Source organism: Dasypus novemcinctus, chromosome 7 (assembly GCF_030445035.2).
Source record: "Dasypus novemcinctus isolate mDasNov1 chromosome 7, mDasNov1.1.hap2, whole genome shotgun sequence".
Taxonomy (NCBI): Eukaryota; Metazoa; Chordata; class Mammalia; order Cingulata; family Dasypodidae; genus Dasypus; species Dasypus novemcinctus.
In genome coordinates, this window is record NC_080679.1 from 44,021,641 (window position 1) to 44,038,361 (window position 16,721).

The 16,721-nt window shown below is 43.0% G+C and overlaps 1 protein-coding gene across 2 annotated transcripts in view; it reads left to right on the forward strand.

Moving 5' to 3' along the window:
• FLACC1 (flagellum associated containing coiled-coil domains 1) overlaps positions 1–16,721 on the forward strand; it is a 29,950-nt gene that overhangs the window by 11,167 nt on the left and 2,062 nt on the right. For both annotated transcript variants that reach the window (XM_004458904.4, XM_023588893.2), the window contains exons 7-12: positions 1,672–1,733; positions 2,535–2,632; positions 4,183–4,235; positions 6,613–6,712; positions 8,237–8,340; positions 12,532–12,594. In XM_004458904.4, the coding sequence (XP_004458961.1) occupies positions 1,672–1,733; positions 2,535–2,632; positions 4,183–4,235; positions 6,613–6,712; positions 8,237–8,340; positions 12,532–12,594 (480 nt within the window). The remainder of the gene's footprint in view (positions 1–1,671; positions 1,734–2,534; positions 2,633–4,182; positions 4,236–6,612; positions 6,713–8,236; positions 8,341–12,531; positions 12,595–16,721) is intronic.

Genomic DNA, 16,721 nt, shown 5'->3' on the forward strand with positions numbered 1-16,721 from the left:
CCAAAGACTTTACTCACGTGAGCAGGGTTGTGCAGGCGACAGCAATCTGAAGGTAGGAGCACAGTCAGCCAGTTGTGTTCCCTGACTCCATCCTCATCCATAATTGTAAGAACTCAAGTCCCTCCTCAAGGCCTAACTCGGTTATTCCTGGAATCCTACAGGTGCCTCCGGTGCGTTCAGCGACACTGTCCTCTCCACACTAGGGGGAGCCCACCGCTTCCCGCCTGGCCAGCTTCTGCCTTCCTAGCGAGTTAAGCTTCAGAGGCGGCTGAGGCTCTTGCCAAGGTCGGGGCTTCCCGTGCTGCTCTGAAGCTGCCCAGAGGCTTCCAGTGCCCACTTCCTGTTGATGTGGAAACTGCCAATAACCACACTTCAGAATCGGTTGATGTCAGTGTGCACTCTCCGTGTTTCCTGGGAGTTTTGGTGGCACTTCTTTAGATGTTTACCATTTATTTTACTGCAGGTTTTTCTCCCTCACCTCAGGTAGGAGGTGGTCTGGACCAGAGTGATAGACCACAATTATGCTCAGAAACATCCTCCCCTTTGGATGAATTGTATGCTTTATTAATATGTATCAATAAAGTTTATTTGTTAAAAAAAAAAAAAGAAACAGACAGACACACTTGCCTGTCATAACTGAAAGCCCTTGTGAGGGTCTACTTCCCAGATTCCGACAGACCTGGCAGGACTTCCCCTCGCCCTTTCATATGCCCCGGATGTGTCTGAATCCTGCCGTGACCTTATGCCTTGGGCTCACATCTCCCCTACTCTTGATTCATTCATGACCTCATGGGGTGTTGAAACCCTTCAGGGTGTATGGTCTCCTTTCTATAGGGAAGGAAACTGGGGCTCACGGAAGTGACAGGCTTTGCATAAAATCACTCAGCTCATCAGTGGTGGGCCTTTGGGCAAGGGGCACATTTTGACTCACTGAGAGCAGGCCCTGCCGAAAATATATGCAGAGATTTTTTTTTCCATGGAGGGGCCCCAGAGAGTGATCCTTAATATTCTCCCACCTGCGGACACACCAATTTGTCATGTGACGTGTGGGAGGCAGTCGCGCTGGTTGTCCAGGCACTCTCTGGCTCCTCGGTGGTGCGCTTCTCCCCAGTAGTCTGAGGCACGAGGCAAGCCCCGAACCCTTCTCTTAGCTGACTGTGGGCACTTAGTGGTTCTGAATTGTCCGTTCCTCCTGAGACACCGGCCAGAAGATCCGATGTGTTAGAATGGAGTCACCTGCACAGCGAGCAAAGCGGGCGTCCTGGAACACCACCATTCTGTCAGGAGGATTTGTGAACATGGATTGTAAATTCATGGAGGGCAGACGACTGCCAGGCCAAGCGCTTTGCGCAACAAATGGCTGTTCAATTGAATTTCATATCTAAAAATCAAGGGCCGCTATCTTACAAAAAGATTATAGTCTAGCAAAGGAGACTGCACAGACCTGGTTTCTGAGCACCGACATTATGAACCGATTGAGTACAAAATGACAGAGAAGGCAAGAGCTTTTCTGGTCCCCTGTAAATAACGTGCTCCGTGGGCACTGCAGAACCCTCACAGAGAGGTGTGGGGAGTGGGGTGCAGCCGGTGAATGGGAAGGCCTCTCAAAAGATACAGGTTTGCGCGGAGGTGGGCTCTCCAGTCCTGTGTTAATGCCGGGCTCGTTTCCAGCTCTCCCGGGAAATGGATCTCCGGTGTGCTGAGATGCAGCAGAACTTCGAAAACAGGAACAGGTACGCGCTCTGCACAAGCCCGTGTCGCTGAAGGCTCTAAGGCTCCTGCCTCCGCTGAAGAATTACAGTTCACTGGGCCTTCAGATAATACCAAATGGGCTCTGGGCGGAGAGGGGTGAGGCACATGTCTTTGTGGAGCAGGAGAGTTTGATGTGAGACCACTAAAGTATAACACAGAGAAGGTTATTTCTCATTTGCATTTTCTTATCCAAGTGTTTCACTTCATTATAATCTCCCTTTTTGTGGGTTCCCCAGAATGGCTCTTTTTTGTCCTTCCACTTCCATTCTCCCTGGTTACGGCCTGGGAAAGATGGGGAAAAGGTCTGGGAGGGCAGGAAACAGGAAGTAGGAGGGATTGGGTGGGTGAGGAAAATCTTAAAGTCCTCTTCCAGCAGTCTCAGGCATCCAAATGGGAAACAGGGCTCCTAGGTGAGTCATCACCCGCAGTTCTGACACTCATCTTGAACTGCCAACGTCTGCCTCCTGGGATGGAGCCTGGAGGGACCTCAGGCTCCAAAATGATGCTGGTGCTGAGATGGCCCAGAAAGTCCCAAGTGAGCTCTGAGTGAGACTGTGCTGAAGGCTGTGGCCTCCACAGCTCCATTTAAAACAGCTGTCTGTGGGAAAAGGGATCCCCTCACTGCTGCACAGGTGGAGGCGAGGAGAGCATTTCAGGAAGTGAGAGCCCGGCAGCCTGCCCACTGGCTTCCTGCGTAGGGTAAAGGGTAGGACAGGGAAAGGGTAACGGCTAGTGGTGAACTTCTTTTCACTGATGGCTTTGGCAATTTCTGGATCTCACAGGAAGCTCCAAAAGGAACACGCAGCAGAGATCAGTGAGCTGGAGAAAAACTACAAAGCAGCCTTGAAGACAGAAATGTCGGCTGCCCAAGGGAAGCTAGGTATGGTTGGGGCCCTGCGGAGAACGACACTGATGAAAGGGCGCGAGGCTGGCCACGTGGGTCTAGGGCCAAGGAGTCCCCATGCCTAAGATGGGCTGTGGCCAGGCTTTCAAGGTTTTCTCCTAAAGCTTGGGGGTGGCGGTGGGTGGGTGGGAGGGGGAGAGCAAACCACATGGAGCAATGTCCTGTCTATGCCTGGGAGATAGAACGTCCTGGGACCAAGTCTTGGTGTCTTCTAACCCCTTTGTGTCTCAGTTTCCCCACCTGGGAATTGAAGACAATAACACCTGCCCTTAGCAGAGGGATAGGAATGTGAAAGCACATTTCAAATTATATTTAAAAGTACTACAAATACAAGACAATTCAATTTAACAGGTTTCCTCAATGTAAAGTGATGGTGTTTCATTGACTCTGACACACCTTATAATACATACAGATTATGTTGGCTATTTTTCACATTATTTATACTGCCCTTGGATAGGGGGAAATGTGTATCCTGCAGAATTCAGGGATCAGAGACTAATCTCCACAGGGAGAAGAGGTTCTACTACCTTCGTCCTTTATTTTGCCTTAAATATTTTAAAGATAATTGCTCATTTATACTTGGCTGATTTTCCAGTTTTCTAAAGAGAACACGTATTGTTTTTGTAGTCATTGTAAACTTGAAAAAATGTTATTTTAAAAAGTGAGCAGGGAAGCAGATGTGGCTCAAGTGATAGGACTTCCACCTACCATATGGGTGGACCAAGCTTTGCTCCCTGGGGCCTCCTGGTGAAAAAGGAAAAAAGAGAAAGCAGGCCTGCATGGCAAGCCAGTGCCAGCGTGGCAAGCCGAGTCGAGCACCCATGTGAGGGGGTCACGCAGCAAGATGATGATGCAACAAAGGAGAGACTAAGTGGAGAGTCAAGGTGAAGCGCAGCAGAGACCAGGAACTGAGGTGGCACAAGTGACAGGGAACCTCTCTCCACATCAGAGGTCCCCAGGATCAAATCCCAGTGACTCCTAGGGGAGAAAGACCAGAAAAGATGAGAACAAGAGAAATAGATACAGAAGATCACACAGTGAATGCACACAGACAGCAAAAAAGAGCAGGGTGGAGAGAGGGAGGGGGAGGGGGAAAGGAGGGAGAAAAATGTACCAAAACTTGACAGAACTACATGGAGAAATTTTTTTTTTTTAATTACCATTATAATGGGATATTTTAACACCCACATTTATTTTTTTAAAAAGTGAGCAGATTTAAACTATCCGGTCTCATTCCCCTTAGTCCCATAGATGTAAGTTTACTCCCTGGGGATTAGTCCTCAAGCTTGGTGTGCATCGCAGTCGCCTGGGACCATTTTATTAACAGATGCGGAGATCCCAGTTGAGTCAGGGAGAGCGGGCGAGGCATCTGCATTCCTAATGAGCTCCTGGGACACACCATGGTTTCACAGCCTAGGGGATGCCTTTAAGGAAGGGAAGGTGTGCAGAAGTCACATTTGAATTTGAAAACGTGCGTATATCAGAGGAATAAGGCTGAACCTGTTTTTTTTTTTTTTCTTTTCCAGAGGAGATGGGAAAGGAATATAAGTATTTGAAGAACATGTTTCATATGTATCAGGTGAGATACTGGTTTCTTTCATGGATTTTGAGAGTAAAAGAAGCAAGGCTCATTCCCAGCTGCTGATGTGGAATCAATCTAGAGCTCTTTTCCCATAAAATAGTTTCCCGAGCTTCCCAGGGTGCTTGGACCTGTCGGGCGCTAACGGCACCCGGGGAGAAGGGAGAACCTGCGGATGTGACTGTTCAGCAATATGTCAGGCACCCAGACCCTAAAGAGGTCCTTTGAAAAATACTTTCGTGACTTATAAAAGTAATACCTACTCATTATTTTTTAAAAATGGCAATACAAAAACCATCAGCAATAATAACAGCAAAAAAAGGGAAAGAAACATCACCATGCAAGCACAAGCTCTGTTGATATCTATACTTTGAAAAAAATGTGTACTTTTGAAAGCTGTAGTTGAGATCATACTCTATATATTCAATATACAGTTTTATATTCTTTTTCTCATATTAGAAGATTTTCCTCCTTTTTAATAACTAGATGTCACTCCCACCTCTGTAATGACAGATATTATGCTGTCTAATGGCTATCAGGTCGTTCCTCTACAGCTGGACATTTGAATTGTTTCCAGTTGTTTGCCGTGGCAGATGATACCACTTTAAACATCTTTGAACATGTGACTTTTGATTCCAAAAACAGAATGCTGGGTCAAAAGGAACGAGCATTTTCGAGGCCTTTGATACATTTGGCCAAATTGTCATTGACAAAGGCTGTACCATAGCACTCCCCCAAGTAGAGCGTGGGAATTCTCTCTGGCCATCTCAGAGCATAAGCCATTTGTATTTATTTACATCCATATAGATTCAAGTCCCTATTCATTATTCAAATTATTCATCTAATTTGTTGGAGGTCCTGGTAAGCAACAGAGTTAGGGTACGATTCTTAGGAGGGAGATGCGGAATAGGGGGGTGGGGAGTGGGCAGGGGAAGAGCAGGGGAATCCAGCCCCCGCCCTATTTAATTATTAGAGTGACCAACTCATCCTGGTTTCCCCTCCAGATTTTAACACTGAAAGTCCAACGTCCCAGGAAACCCAGGCAAAGAAGGACAGCTGGTCACCCTATCAAAGTTGAAAATGAGAACAAGCCCCACACTACTGAAGTGCTGTTTACCACTCACGTTTTAGATTTGCGCTTCTGTCCAAAATATATATAGTCAGGGATTTGTCATAGAGCAGAGTGCAAGTAAAGTGTCAGGTCTGTGACTCGGTAAGCTGCCTTGGTTTCTTAGGTACATGATTTGTTCTCTGGGGCCTACCAGTCTTGGTTTATGAGAGAGAAACCCTATCCAAATGGCCCGAAAAAATTACAAATGAACAGTGATGTCTCGAGGCTTAGGCGAGACCTGCCGATGAACCAAACAGCAAGCAGGGCCAGGGTCCTTCACCCTCATGGGCAGCACGCAGGTCCCAAGCCTGGGACCCCTCTTGAGGTCATGCTCCTAGAGTCTGAACCTGCCACCTGGCAGTTGGGTGAGGCTTATTTAAAGTCAACCACAGGTGGCAGACTTGGCCCAGTGGTTAGGGCGTCCGCCTACCACATGGGAGGTCCACGGTTCAAACCCCGGGCCTACTTGACCCGTGTGGAGTTGGCCCATGCGCAGTGCTGATGTGTGCAAGGAGTGCCTTGCCACGCAGGGGTGTCCCCGTGTAGGGGAGCCCCACACTCAAGGAGTGAGCCCTGTAAGGAGAGCCGCCCAGCGCGAAAGAAAGTGCAGCCTGCCCAGGAATGGTGCCGTGCACACGGAGCGCTGACACAACAAGATGATGCAACAAAAAGAAACACAGATTCCTGTGCCACTGACAACAACAGAAGCGGACAAAGAAGACGCAGCAAAATAGACACAGAGAACAGACAACCGGGGTGGGGGAAGGGGAGAGGAATAAACAAACAAATCTTTAAAAAATAAAAAAAATAAAAAAATAAAGTCAACCACAAAGGATGTTAGAGTTGTGGGGACAAGCGGCCCCTCTGAAAAACATCCCTTTGTTTTCTAAATATTCAAATTAACTGCTAGGCACTTCCCTTGTTTCTTCGTGTGTGATTGATAAATGATTCATGATATGGGGGGGGTTGACATGGAATTCTTCAACATGGAAGACCCTACCTTCTTCAGTAAAGCCCAGTTCCAGTGGGGCGAATGCCATGCAAGATTTGCCTTTGGCTACTAGGGTCCAGCACTCTCAGCTGGGCTAGGTTGGAATTTACTTCCACTATAAGTTCCCAGTATAAGGGCCCCTTAGGGAAGGTCTGTGGTGAGGACAGCTGCAAAGGGCACAGTGCATCCCTTGTGCCAGTGTTCAGTGCAGGGAGGGGTTACCCAGGTGTCCTTTTTAGAGTCCTCCTCTTCACAGAGCCTTTGTGCCTCTGCAGGACAGCATTTATGATGAAATGGAAGACAAGTGGTCAAAGCAGAAGGCAGAATGGGAGAAGGATGAGAAATTGGAGCGGGAAAAGATCCTGTTGCAGCGAAGTAAGTACAGAATCTTCCGGCTTTTTGCAGATGGGTACATCAAAAAAAAGAAAAAAACAAACCTCCAGCGAGCTTGGTCTTGACTTGAGGAAGATGTCTTTGGATTTACTGAGGGTGATGGAGCCACATGGGTGGACTCCTGAAAGGAAGGTGCCTGGAGTTTTCAAGAAAGCAAAGTGACAACAAGGGTGAGGGCTTTTGGGGAATTGAGCCAATTGAGGATCTAAACCTGTACTTTCTCAAACTTGCTAGCTCCAGGTTTGCCTATCATGGGCTGGAACAAGTAAAGGGACATCTGTAGGAATGTAGACATGCTGGTCGGATGCTGGTGACCCCAAAGTTCCAGGAGTTCCTGAATTAGAGTTTCAAATATCCAGGTGGGGGGTGGTATAATCCATTACCCTGCGAGTCTCTATACCCTCACACCCCCCAAAGGGAGCCATGTTTGATGTGTATTTTTAATATTTCCATAAATTTACACAAAGCTGGCATCACGGAAAGTACTATATAGGTGCACCTCCGACCCCACTGAGCTTCTTCAAAAAATGAAAAAGTAGAGAGGAATTTATGGAGCCTCTGCTTCTTGGCTTTGAACACTAGCTGAGGTTGGAGTGGGCCCCTACAAACCCAGTCCACATCCTACCCCAACCCCGTTCATATCAGAGCTTTAGTTGGTTTTAACAAATTGTTAGTTTAAATGAGGATACTTCCTGGGAAATTTCATCTTCAAGGCCGTTTACCTTCTGGTGGGACTTGGACTGCCAGAAGGTACCTTAAAGACACTGGACTTAAAGCTGGGGAGTGGAATGTGGTACTCCTCCTCCTGCGAGGATTTACCTAGACCCCTGGGGCAGCACATACCGGGTCATCTCCCAGAGTTCCTGCTCATACTACACTCATTACATGTTGTCAAAGTCTAAGTTAAGATGCCACAACCAGCTTTGAAAGACCAGATTTTAGTTGTTCATAATTTAGCCCATTCCAGACTGACCCTCTCAGCCCAAGCCTTGCTACCCATTTCCAGAACCCTGACACTGAAGAATAAATTCGAGTTTGTCATTCACCCCTCCCACCTCCTGTTTAGTAATGGGGTTTTGCTGGCAGGTTTCCCTGCCCAGAAAATTCCACACCTACCCCAGGGCTAGGTATAGATTGAGTTGTAGTATTGGAAAAGTCAAGTTAGCCAAGAGCTTTATTTTAAGATAAGGATATTCAAGAAGGTGTAGTAGTTACTTCAACAAAGGAATGGACAAAATAATAAGCAACAGATCCCAAATAAGCTACACAAGAAAGAACCAGAAACTTTGAGGTAAATCCTACATGGCTGATGTGATTGTGGACAATACCACACTCACTTCACTTTCAGGCATCCCTGGGCGAGTGTCTGAGGTCGTACACTAGGTTGAAAGGACCTTGAGTTTGATCCAGAATGGAATTTCTTTTACCTCCAGGTAGTCTGGGTTTCTCCCTGTACCAACTTCCCCAACATGTACACATACATGTGCTTTCCTCTTGCTTTCACAGAAAATAAGATGACAAAAACGTTTGAGTTAGAGTTAGAAGAAGAGAAGAAGAAATTAAATGACTCATATAATGCTGCCTTTGAGAACTTCATTCAAGAGAAGGAGGTAACTCAAGCATGCCAACAGTTGCATGGGTAGCCCAGGTGTGCCTCCCATAATTAGGCAATCTTATTGTTTTTCTTTTGGTCCAGTGCCTCTCTCCCAGCTTTTCTGGAAATATATGCAAGCAGACTGGCCAGCTTGTAGTCCTTCAGCTAGATGGTCTTATGACTGGGTTACTAGAATGAAATCAGTAATTAACAGCAAATAACAGAATACTAAACACATACAGAATCTGGAATTCACTCTTCTGCCCAAATCCCAGTCTCTGAATGTCCTTCTCAACCTTGACAGTACCTGAAGGACATTGTTGCAAAGTAAACTAAGCAAGTTTGGTCGTGTGCAACTCAGTAAATAAGAGTAGCTACCTGAAAGCTTAGGCGGGTGAGGGTTGACTACTTCTGTTAGCCACTCTCCCACAAATCTTGATAATGACACGAAGAGGTCTCAGTCCAAATTCTACCAAACATATATTTACTCAGCAAACACGTACTAGCAAGCAGTCCATAAACCATTCACACAAGCAGCTCTCAGAGCTTTTAGGTGCATGAAAACTCCTCAGAGGTGGATGCAATGGTATTACAGAGGCAGGATTCTGTAACCATCGCGGTTGGCATCAGGCAACCAGAGCTCTTCCTAAAAAATTGTTGGACACAGGGTCATTTAGGGATCGAGTCTTAGGGACTGTCCCTAAGTGTGCAGGCTACAGACCTTGTGAGAGTCTTAGACCCTTTCCTGCGAAGTGGGAACTGTCTGTAAAATATTTTCGATATCTTGAATATTTCATTTTCAGGAGTCCATTTCTAACTGACAGGCTAATGAAAAAGCCATGAATTTCACCAAGTAAAAACCCATCTCTGATGTTCACTGTAGTACTGCGCAGAACGTTAGTTGGGAATAGGCCCCGCTTTGCAGGGTGTGTGGGCTTCTGGGTTCTGGAGAGCGCAGTGTCTGAATGAGACGTAGCAGCTCCTCTAATCTGGGGAGATTTGATCATCTGCTCTCATTCTCTGCTTCCTGCCTCTGTTGTGGGTGGGTTTTTGTTTTTCTCTTGCTCTCTTCTATTGAGGTATAATTTACATTTAGTTAATTGCACAGATCTTAAGTATAGTTTGAAGAGTCTTGAAAAATGTACACACCCATGAAACCAACACCCAAATCAAGATGTAAAACATTTCATTAACCCAGAAAGTACTCTGCCCCTTTTCAGTTAAGCCCCATCTCTCCCCACACCTGCCTCAAGGCAACCATTTTTAAAAATTTCTACCACAAGAAATGAGGTTTACCTGTTTCTGAACTTCATAGAAATGGAATCATACAGTATATACTCTTTCGTGCAAAGCTTCTTTTCCCTCTACACAATGACTGTGAAATATATCCATTTGTTGTTCCTATCGGTAATTTCTTCCTTCTTATGGCTGAGTGGTATTCCTGTGTAGGAATATCCTATAATCTGTTTACCATTTTCCTGTCTGTGGCAATTTGGGTGGTTTCCAATTTTTTGCCTTTTAAGAACAAAACTTCCACGAGCATTTTTGTGAACTATATATTGGAACGTATGCTTTTATTTCTCTTGTATATATACCTAGGAGTGCTATTACTGGACTCTAGGGTAGAGAGAGTTTTAACTTTATAAGAAATTGCCAAACTATTTCCAAAGTGGTTGTACCATTTTACTCTTGCATCTTAAATATGTGAGAATTCCAGTTGCTCCACATACTTGACAACTAGTATTGCCAAGCTTTTAAATTTTGTCCATTCTTGTTGTTAGGAAGTAGCCTTTCCTTATGATTTTAATTTCCCAGATGACTAATGCGGTTTAGCAACTTTTCATATGCTTGTTGGCCCATTCATATATCTTATTTTGTGAAGTGTCTATTCAAGTCTATTGCAACTTTAAAAACCATGTGTTGCTTATCTTCTTCTTATTGGTTTGTAGGAGTACTTGACATATTCTGGATACAAGTTCTTTGTCAGATATGGTATTCGTGACTATTATATGCCAACCTTGGTGATTTGACTTTTCATTTTGTTAATAGGGTCTTTTGGTGTGCAGAAGTTTTTAAGTTTGATGAAAGCCAAATTATCAAATTTTTCTTTAAATCTTTTTGCATCCTCTTTATGAAATTTTTGCCCAGCCAAGGTTGTGAGGATATTCTATTTTTTTCCTAGAAACTTTATAATTTTACCTTTTGTGTTTAGCCCTATGATCCATTTTGAATACTCTTTGTGTATGAAATGAGGTCAGGGTCATGGGTTAGTTCTTTCCATATGCATATCCAGTTATTCCAGCACTATTTATTGAAAAGACTTTCCTTTCTCCATTGATTGCCTTAGTGTCTTTGTTGTACATGGGGGGTCAGACTCTCCTTTCTGTTCCATTCCTTCTGTATATACTTAGACCAAAAAGAACACATTGTTTTAGTTACTATAGCCTGAAATCAGGTAGTAAAAATCTTCTAACTTTGCTCTTGTTTTTCAAGATTGTTTTGGCTCCTCTATGTCCTTTGTATTTCCATATAAATTTTAAAATTAACTTGTCAATTTTGACAAAAAATCCTGTGGTAATTTGACTAGGACTGCATCGAATAAAAGATCAGTTTGTGGAGAATTGAAATCTTATTCTCAGTATTAAGTATTTTTTTCATTTTTTTAGATAAGAGAAAATGTAGATTTACAGAAAAATCATGTGAAAAATATAGTGTTCTCATATAAATCCCATTATTAACAATTTGCACTGTACCTCTTTTACAATTGATGAAAGACTTGCAATTGTACTATTAATTGTAGTCTGTAGTTTACATTAGGGTGTGTTTTTTGCAATTTTTTTTAGGTATCAGGGCTTGGGTTTGAATCCAGGACCTCATATTTGGGAAGCCAGCACTCAATCACTGAGCCACATGGGCACCCCTGAGTTGGTTTTCTCATTTGTTTGTTTGTTGTTTTTGCTTTGTTTTTGTATTTAGGAGGCACTGGGAACCAAACCTGGGACCTCCCATGTGGAAAACAGGCACTCAACAATTTGAGCCACATCTGCTCCCCCAATTTTTTAATTAGAGAAGTAGCAGATTTACAGAAAAATCATGCAAAAAATACAGCATTCCATATACCCCTCTCTGTTGTTAACACTTTGCATCAGTGTGGTACCTTTGTCACACTAATGAAAGAATATTAAATTTGTTCTATTAATGATAGTACATATTTACATTATAGTGTTTTTATCCCCATATACTATCCTATTATGAACACCTTGCATTAATAATTCATGAAATAACATTTTTAATTGTTTTATTAACCAGTCCATCATTTACAACAGGGTTCACTGTGTGGTACAGTTCTATGTTTTATCTTTTAATTTTTATTCTAGTAACATATATAAGACCTACAATTTCCCTTTTAAAAGCACATTCAAATATACAATTCCGTCCTGTTAATTACACTCACAGTATTGTGCTACCATCACCACTATCCATTTCTAAAACATTATAATCAACCTAAATAGAAATTCTGCACAAATTAAGCAGTAAGTCTCTAGTCCCTGCCTCCAACCCAGTTCCTGGCAACCTATATTCTATAGTCTTTTTTTTTTTTTTGCTTTTTAAAAATAAATTTGTTGTATTTTATTGATTATAAAAATATGGGCTCATTGTAGAAAAATTCAAAACACAGAAAAACTTGCTGAAAAGTTGATTGTAATACTCTATCCAAAATTAACCACTATTTATAGTTTGTTGTTTTTCCTTCTAGTTTTTGGGGTTTTTTTACATTTTATTTTTATTTTAACTTTGCATATACAATTTTATAGGTATGGACAAAATGTATACTGGCCTGCCTTCATCTCTGCAATATCATGCAAAGCAATTCCAATGCCCTAAACAAGCCCCATGTTTCACCCTCCCACTCCCCTCAGAACCTCTGTTAACCACTTTGTCAGTATTAAGTATTGAATCTGTATGGTGACCTAAGAAAAACCTTTGATGAAACTATAATTTATTTTAATATTTGTGAATGTGGTAAGATAAGGTATTTACTATTTAATTTCAACATGCCATGCCAGTATATAATTTCTATTTCATTAAGCTGATGTCTAAACTTTGGTGAAAATGATATTCCTGAATCCTACTCTGATTTTCTTAATTCTCAGAAATAAGGGCCAGAATGCAAGTGCTGATCTTTTCCAAATAATATTATTTGTAGGAGCTCATGAAACAACATGAAAGTGACATCTTGAAATTAGAGGAGCTGAGTAAGACCAAAGAGGTAAACGTTTTTCTTTTTCCTGTGGAATTGACATCTTATACATGTATCAGTAAAATGATACTCTCTCAATAAAATGGAATCTGCAATAGTTTTCTCCAAGCTGATAAAAAATGGAAGACATAAAGCTGAGTTTTCTGGATGCAGTAAGTGAAAAAGGATTTAGAACTGTCTGTAAAACAAAACCACTGGCATCTTTTTAAAGCCAGATGTGAACGAATATGCAGCAATATACTGCAGTGTCTAATGTCTTCCATTTCTAGTAAAGCTCAAACCACAAAAGGGCCTTTAACTGTAAAAGGCCAGGTTCTTTCCTTTGAGCTCTGAAAAGTACGCCACTGCCCCCTGAGGAATTCTGGCTCCAAGGCACCCCGCACGACTCTTGAGCATGCCTCAGGCATGAAGTTTCCTCAAGGAACTCTGGTCTTCGGGGACAAACCAGGGCACTTCCATACGGGCGACAGCTGAAAAGAAGCTGTTCAAACCCACCAAATGCCCTGTGGTCCTTTCTTCACTGAGAACTTAGTTCCAATCCAGAAATGGACATGTTTAGGAAAAGATTAGTAATTATAAAGGTATATAACGATGTCTAAGAGTCCAGGGTTTAAGTTTAGCATTGCAGAGAGGCAAACAGAGTGCGATGCACTCCAGGATGAAGGAATGGATTTTGGAACCAGTTTATTGTAATAACTCTTTTATTACAGAACAACTGCTTCAATGACCTTTTCTACTAGTTCTATTATGTGTGTTATTTCTGGGTTTATTTCTATTAATTGATTTTTCTTCTCATTGATGTGTCCTGTTTTCCTGCTTGTTTGCATGCCTTGTGATTTTTTTTCTAGTTTTTAAATTTTGTTTTTTATTTCTTAGCGATGTTGTGGGTTTACAGAACCATCATGCATAAAACACAGGATTGCCATACACCACCCCACCACCAACACCTTGCATTGGTGTAAAGCATTTGTTACAACTGATGAAAGCACATTTTTATAATTTTACTATTAACTATAATCCATGGTTTGATTTGGGGTTCACTGTGTAGTGTAGTTCCATGGATTTTTAAAAATTTTTCATTGTTACCATATATGCGATCTAACATTTCTTCTCTTAATCACATTCATATATTTATATTTCAGTGCCATTAACTGCATTCACAATGTTGTGCTACCATCTGCCTGGTAAATTTTTTTGGATGTCAGGCATTGTGGATTTTACCTTATTGGATGCTGAATGTTTTTTTTATTTCTTTAAATATTCTTGAGTTTTGTTCTAGAAGGCAGTTAAGTTTCTTGGAAACAGTTTGATCCTTTCAAGCCTTGCTTTTAAGCTTTGTTAGGTGGAATCAAAGCAGCCTTTTAGTCTAAGGCTAATTTCCTCTCAGTACGAAGGTACTCTACTTCTGAGTACTTACTCAATACCCTGGATATAAGGTTTTTCCTATTCTGAGTGATGGCCCTGGGAATTGTTTCATGTACTCCTTATTGGTGGTTCTTTCCCCAGCCTCAGGTATTTTTTTTTTCAAACACATGCACTGCTCAATTCTCAGCTCAATACTTGAGGGTGGGGAAGCAGATTTGGCTCAACAGATAGAGCATCCACCTCCCACACGGGAGGTCCAGGGTTCAAACCCAGGGCCTCCTGACCCACGTGGTGAGCTGGCCCATGCGCAGTGCTGATGTACGCAAGGAGTGCCGTGCCACGCAGGGGTGTCCCCCGCGTAGGGGAGCCCATGCTCAAGGAACGCACCCCATAGGAGAGCCGCCCAGCACAAAAAAAGCGCAGCCTGCCCAGGAGCGGCGCTGCACACACACAGAGCTGATGCAGCAAGATGACGCAACAAAAAGAAACACAGATTCCCGGTGCCACTGACAAGAATCCAAGCAGACACAGAAGAACACACAGTGAATGGACACAGAGAGCACACGACTAGGGGGAGGGGAGGGCGAAGGGAAAGGGAGAGAAATAAATAATAATAAATCTTAAAAAAAAAAATACTTGAGGGTGATTCTCTGCCAATCTTTAGAGTTTGCTCTCCCTCTGTGCAGCTCTCTCTCTGGTACTCTGTTCTGCCCTGTGAATTCCAGCCACCTCGATCTCCCTGAATCCTCGACTCTGTCTTTTCAGTTCAAGGGGGAGGGCAGGCATCTGGCTCTGTTTGTGTTCCCCCTCTCTGCCCTGTGCCCTGAAAACTTTCTCCTTGCAGTAAGCTGGGATAATCATAGGTCACACCCCATCTGATTTCTTTCTCTTAAGTGTCACTTTCCTGAGCTACTTGTTCAAAGCTGAACACAGCTGTATATGTTTGTCTGTTTTGTTTTTAGTTGTTAAAGGTGGGAGGGTAATCCCTGGTATTCCACTTTAGCTAGAAGCTGAAGATTTAAAGTAAAGGCAGAGTACAAGCAGAACAGAGCAACAGACGCAGGTATGCCCCGGCTCACCCTTACCTACTGGGCAACCTTGGGGAGACGCCATCTCTGAGCAGAACTTCTGCAAGATGGAACAAGAAAATCTACCTTACGGGATACTTGTATTAAAATTATAACAGATTATTTCAGATTCATATGTCCAACCATCTGCTTGGTATCTCTACCTAATTGCTGAATAGATATATCAAAGTCAGTAAGTCCAAACTGGGCTCCAGATCGTGTGTAACTCTGTTCTTCCTGAAAAATTTCTATATTAGATCCAGCCATTTCATCCTTCTAGTTTCCCAGGTCAAAATGTCAGAATCATATTGCAGTATAACTGACATACAATAAACTGCTCCTATTTAGATTGTATAATCTGATAAGTTTTGATACATGTATATAGCATGAAACTATTACCCAAATCAAGATATTGAATATATCCATTATTGGTATCTGTATTAGTCAGCCAAAGGGGTGCTGATACAAAATACCAGAAATTGGTTGGTTTTTATAAAGGGTATTTATTTGGAGTAGGAGCTTACAGATACCAGGCCATACAGCATAAGTTACTTCCCTCACCAAAGTCTATTTTCACATGTTGGGGCAAGATGGCTGCTGACGTCTGCAAGGGTTCAGGCTTCCTGGGCTCCTCTGGGCTCAGCTCCTCTGTTTTCTCCACAAGGTCAGCTGTAGACTTTCAGACAATCGGCTCTGTCTCTCTCCCCGGGACTCCAGCTTAAGACTTCAGCATCAAACTCCAACATCAAAACTCCAACATTAAGAACCCTCAACTCTGTCCTTTGCCATGCCTTTTATCTGTGAGTCCCCACCCCTTGGTGGGGACTCAACGCCCTAATGACACGGCCCAATCAAAGTCCTAATCATAACTTAATCACACCTAGATACAGACCAGATTACAAACATAATCCAATATCTATTTTTGGAATTCATAACCATATCAAACTGCTACAGTATCTTACTGGAAACTTACCCAAACATTTCCTCATGTCCCTTTCTAATTCCTCCTTTTGCCCCTCTTCAACCACCTGTCCAGGCAACCACCAATCTATTTTCTATCATTAAAGATTACTTTGCATTTTCTAGAATTTTATATAAATGGGAGCATACAATAGGTACCCTTTTTTATTTGGTCTCTTTTACTCAGCGTAACTAGTTTGAGATTAATCCACATACAGGGCGGTGGACTTGGCCCTGTGGTTAGGGCGTCCGTCTACCACATGGGAGATCCACAGTTCAAACCCCAGGCCTCCTTGACCCATGTGGAGCTGGCCCATGTGCAGTGCTGATACGCACAATGAGTGCCCTGCCACGCAGGGGTGTCCCCACATAGGGGAGCCCCATGTGCAAGGAGTACACCCCGTAAGGAGAGCCGCCTAGCACCAAAGAAAGTGCAGCCTGCCTAAGAATGGCGCCGCCCACACGGAGAGCTGACACAACAAGATGAGGCAACAAAAAGAAACACAGATTCCCGTGCCACTGACAATAGCAGAAGTGGACAAAGAAGATGCAGCAAATAGACACAGAAAACAGACAACTGTGGTGGTGGGGGGAAGGGGAGAGAAATAAATAAATAAATGTTTTTTAAAAAAATCCACATACAAGTCCTTGTGCGGACATATGCTTTTTTTCCTTTCTTTTTTTCTTTTGACATATGCTTTTTTAATTCTCAGAATCATCATTGGTGCCTCTTTTTCTATTTCA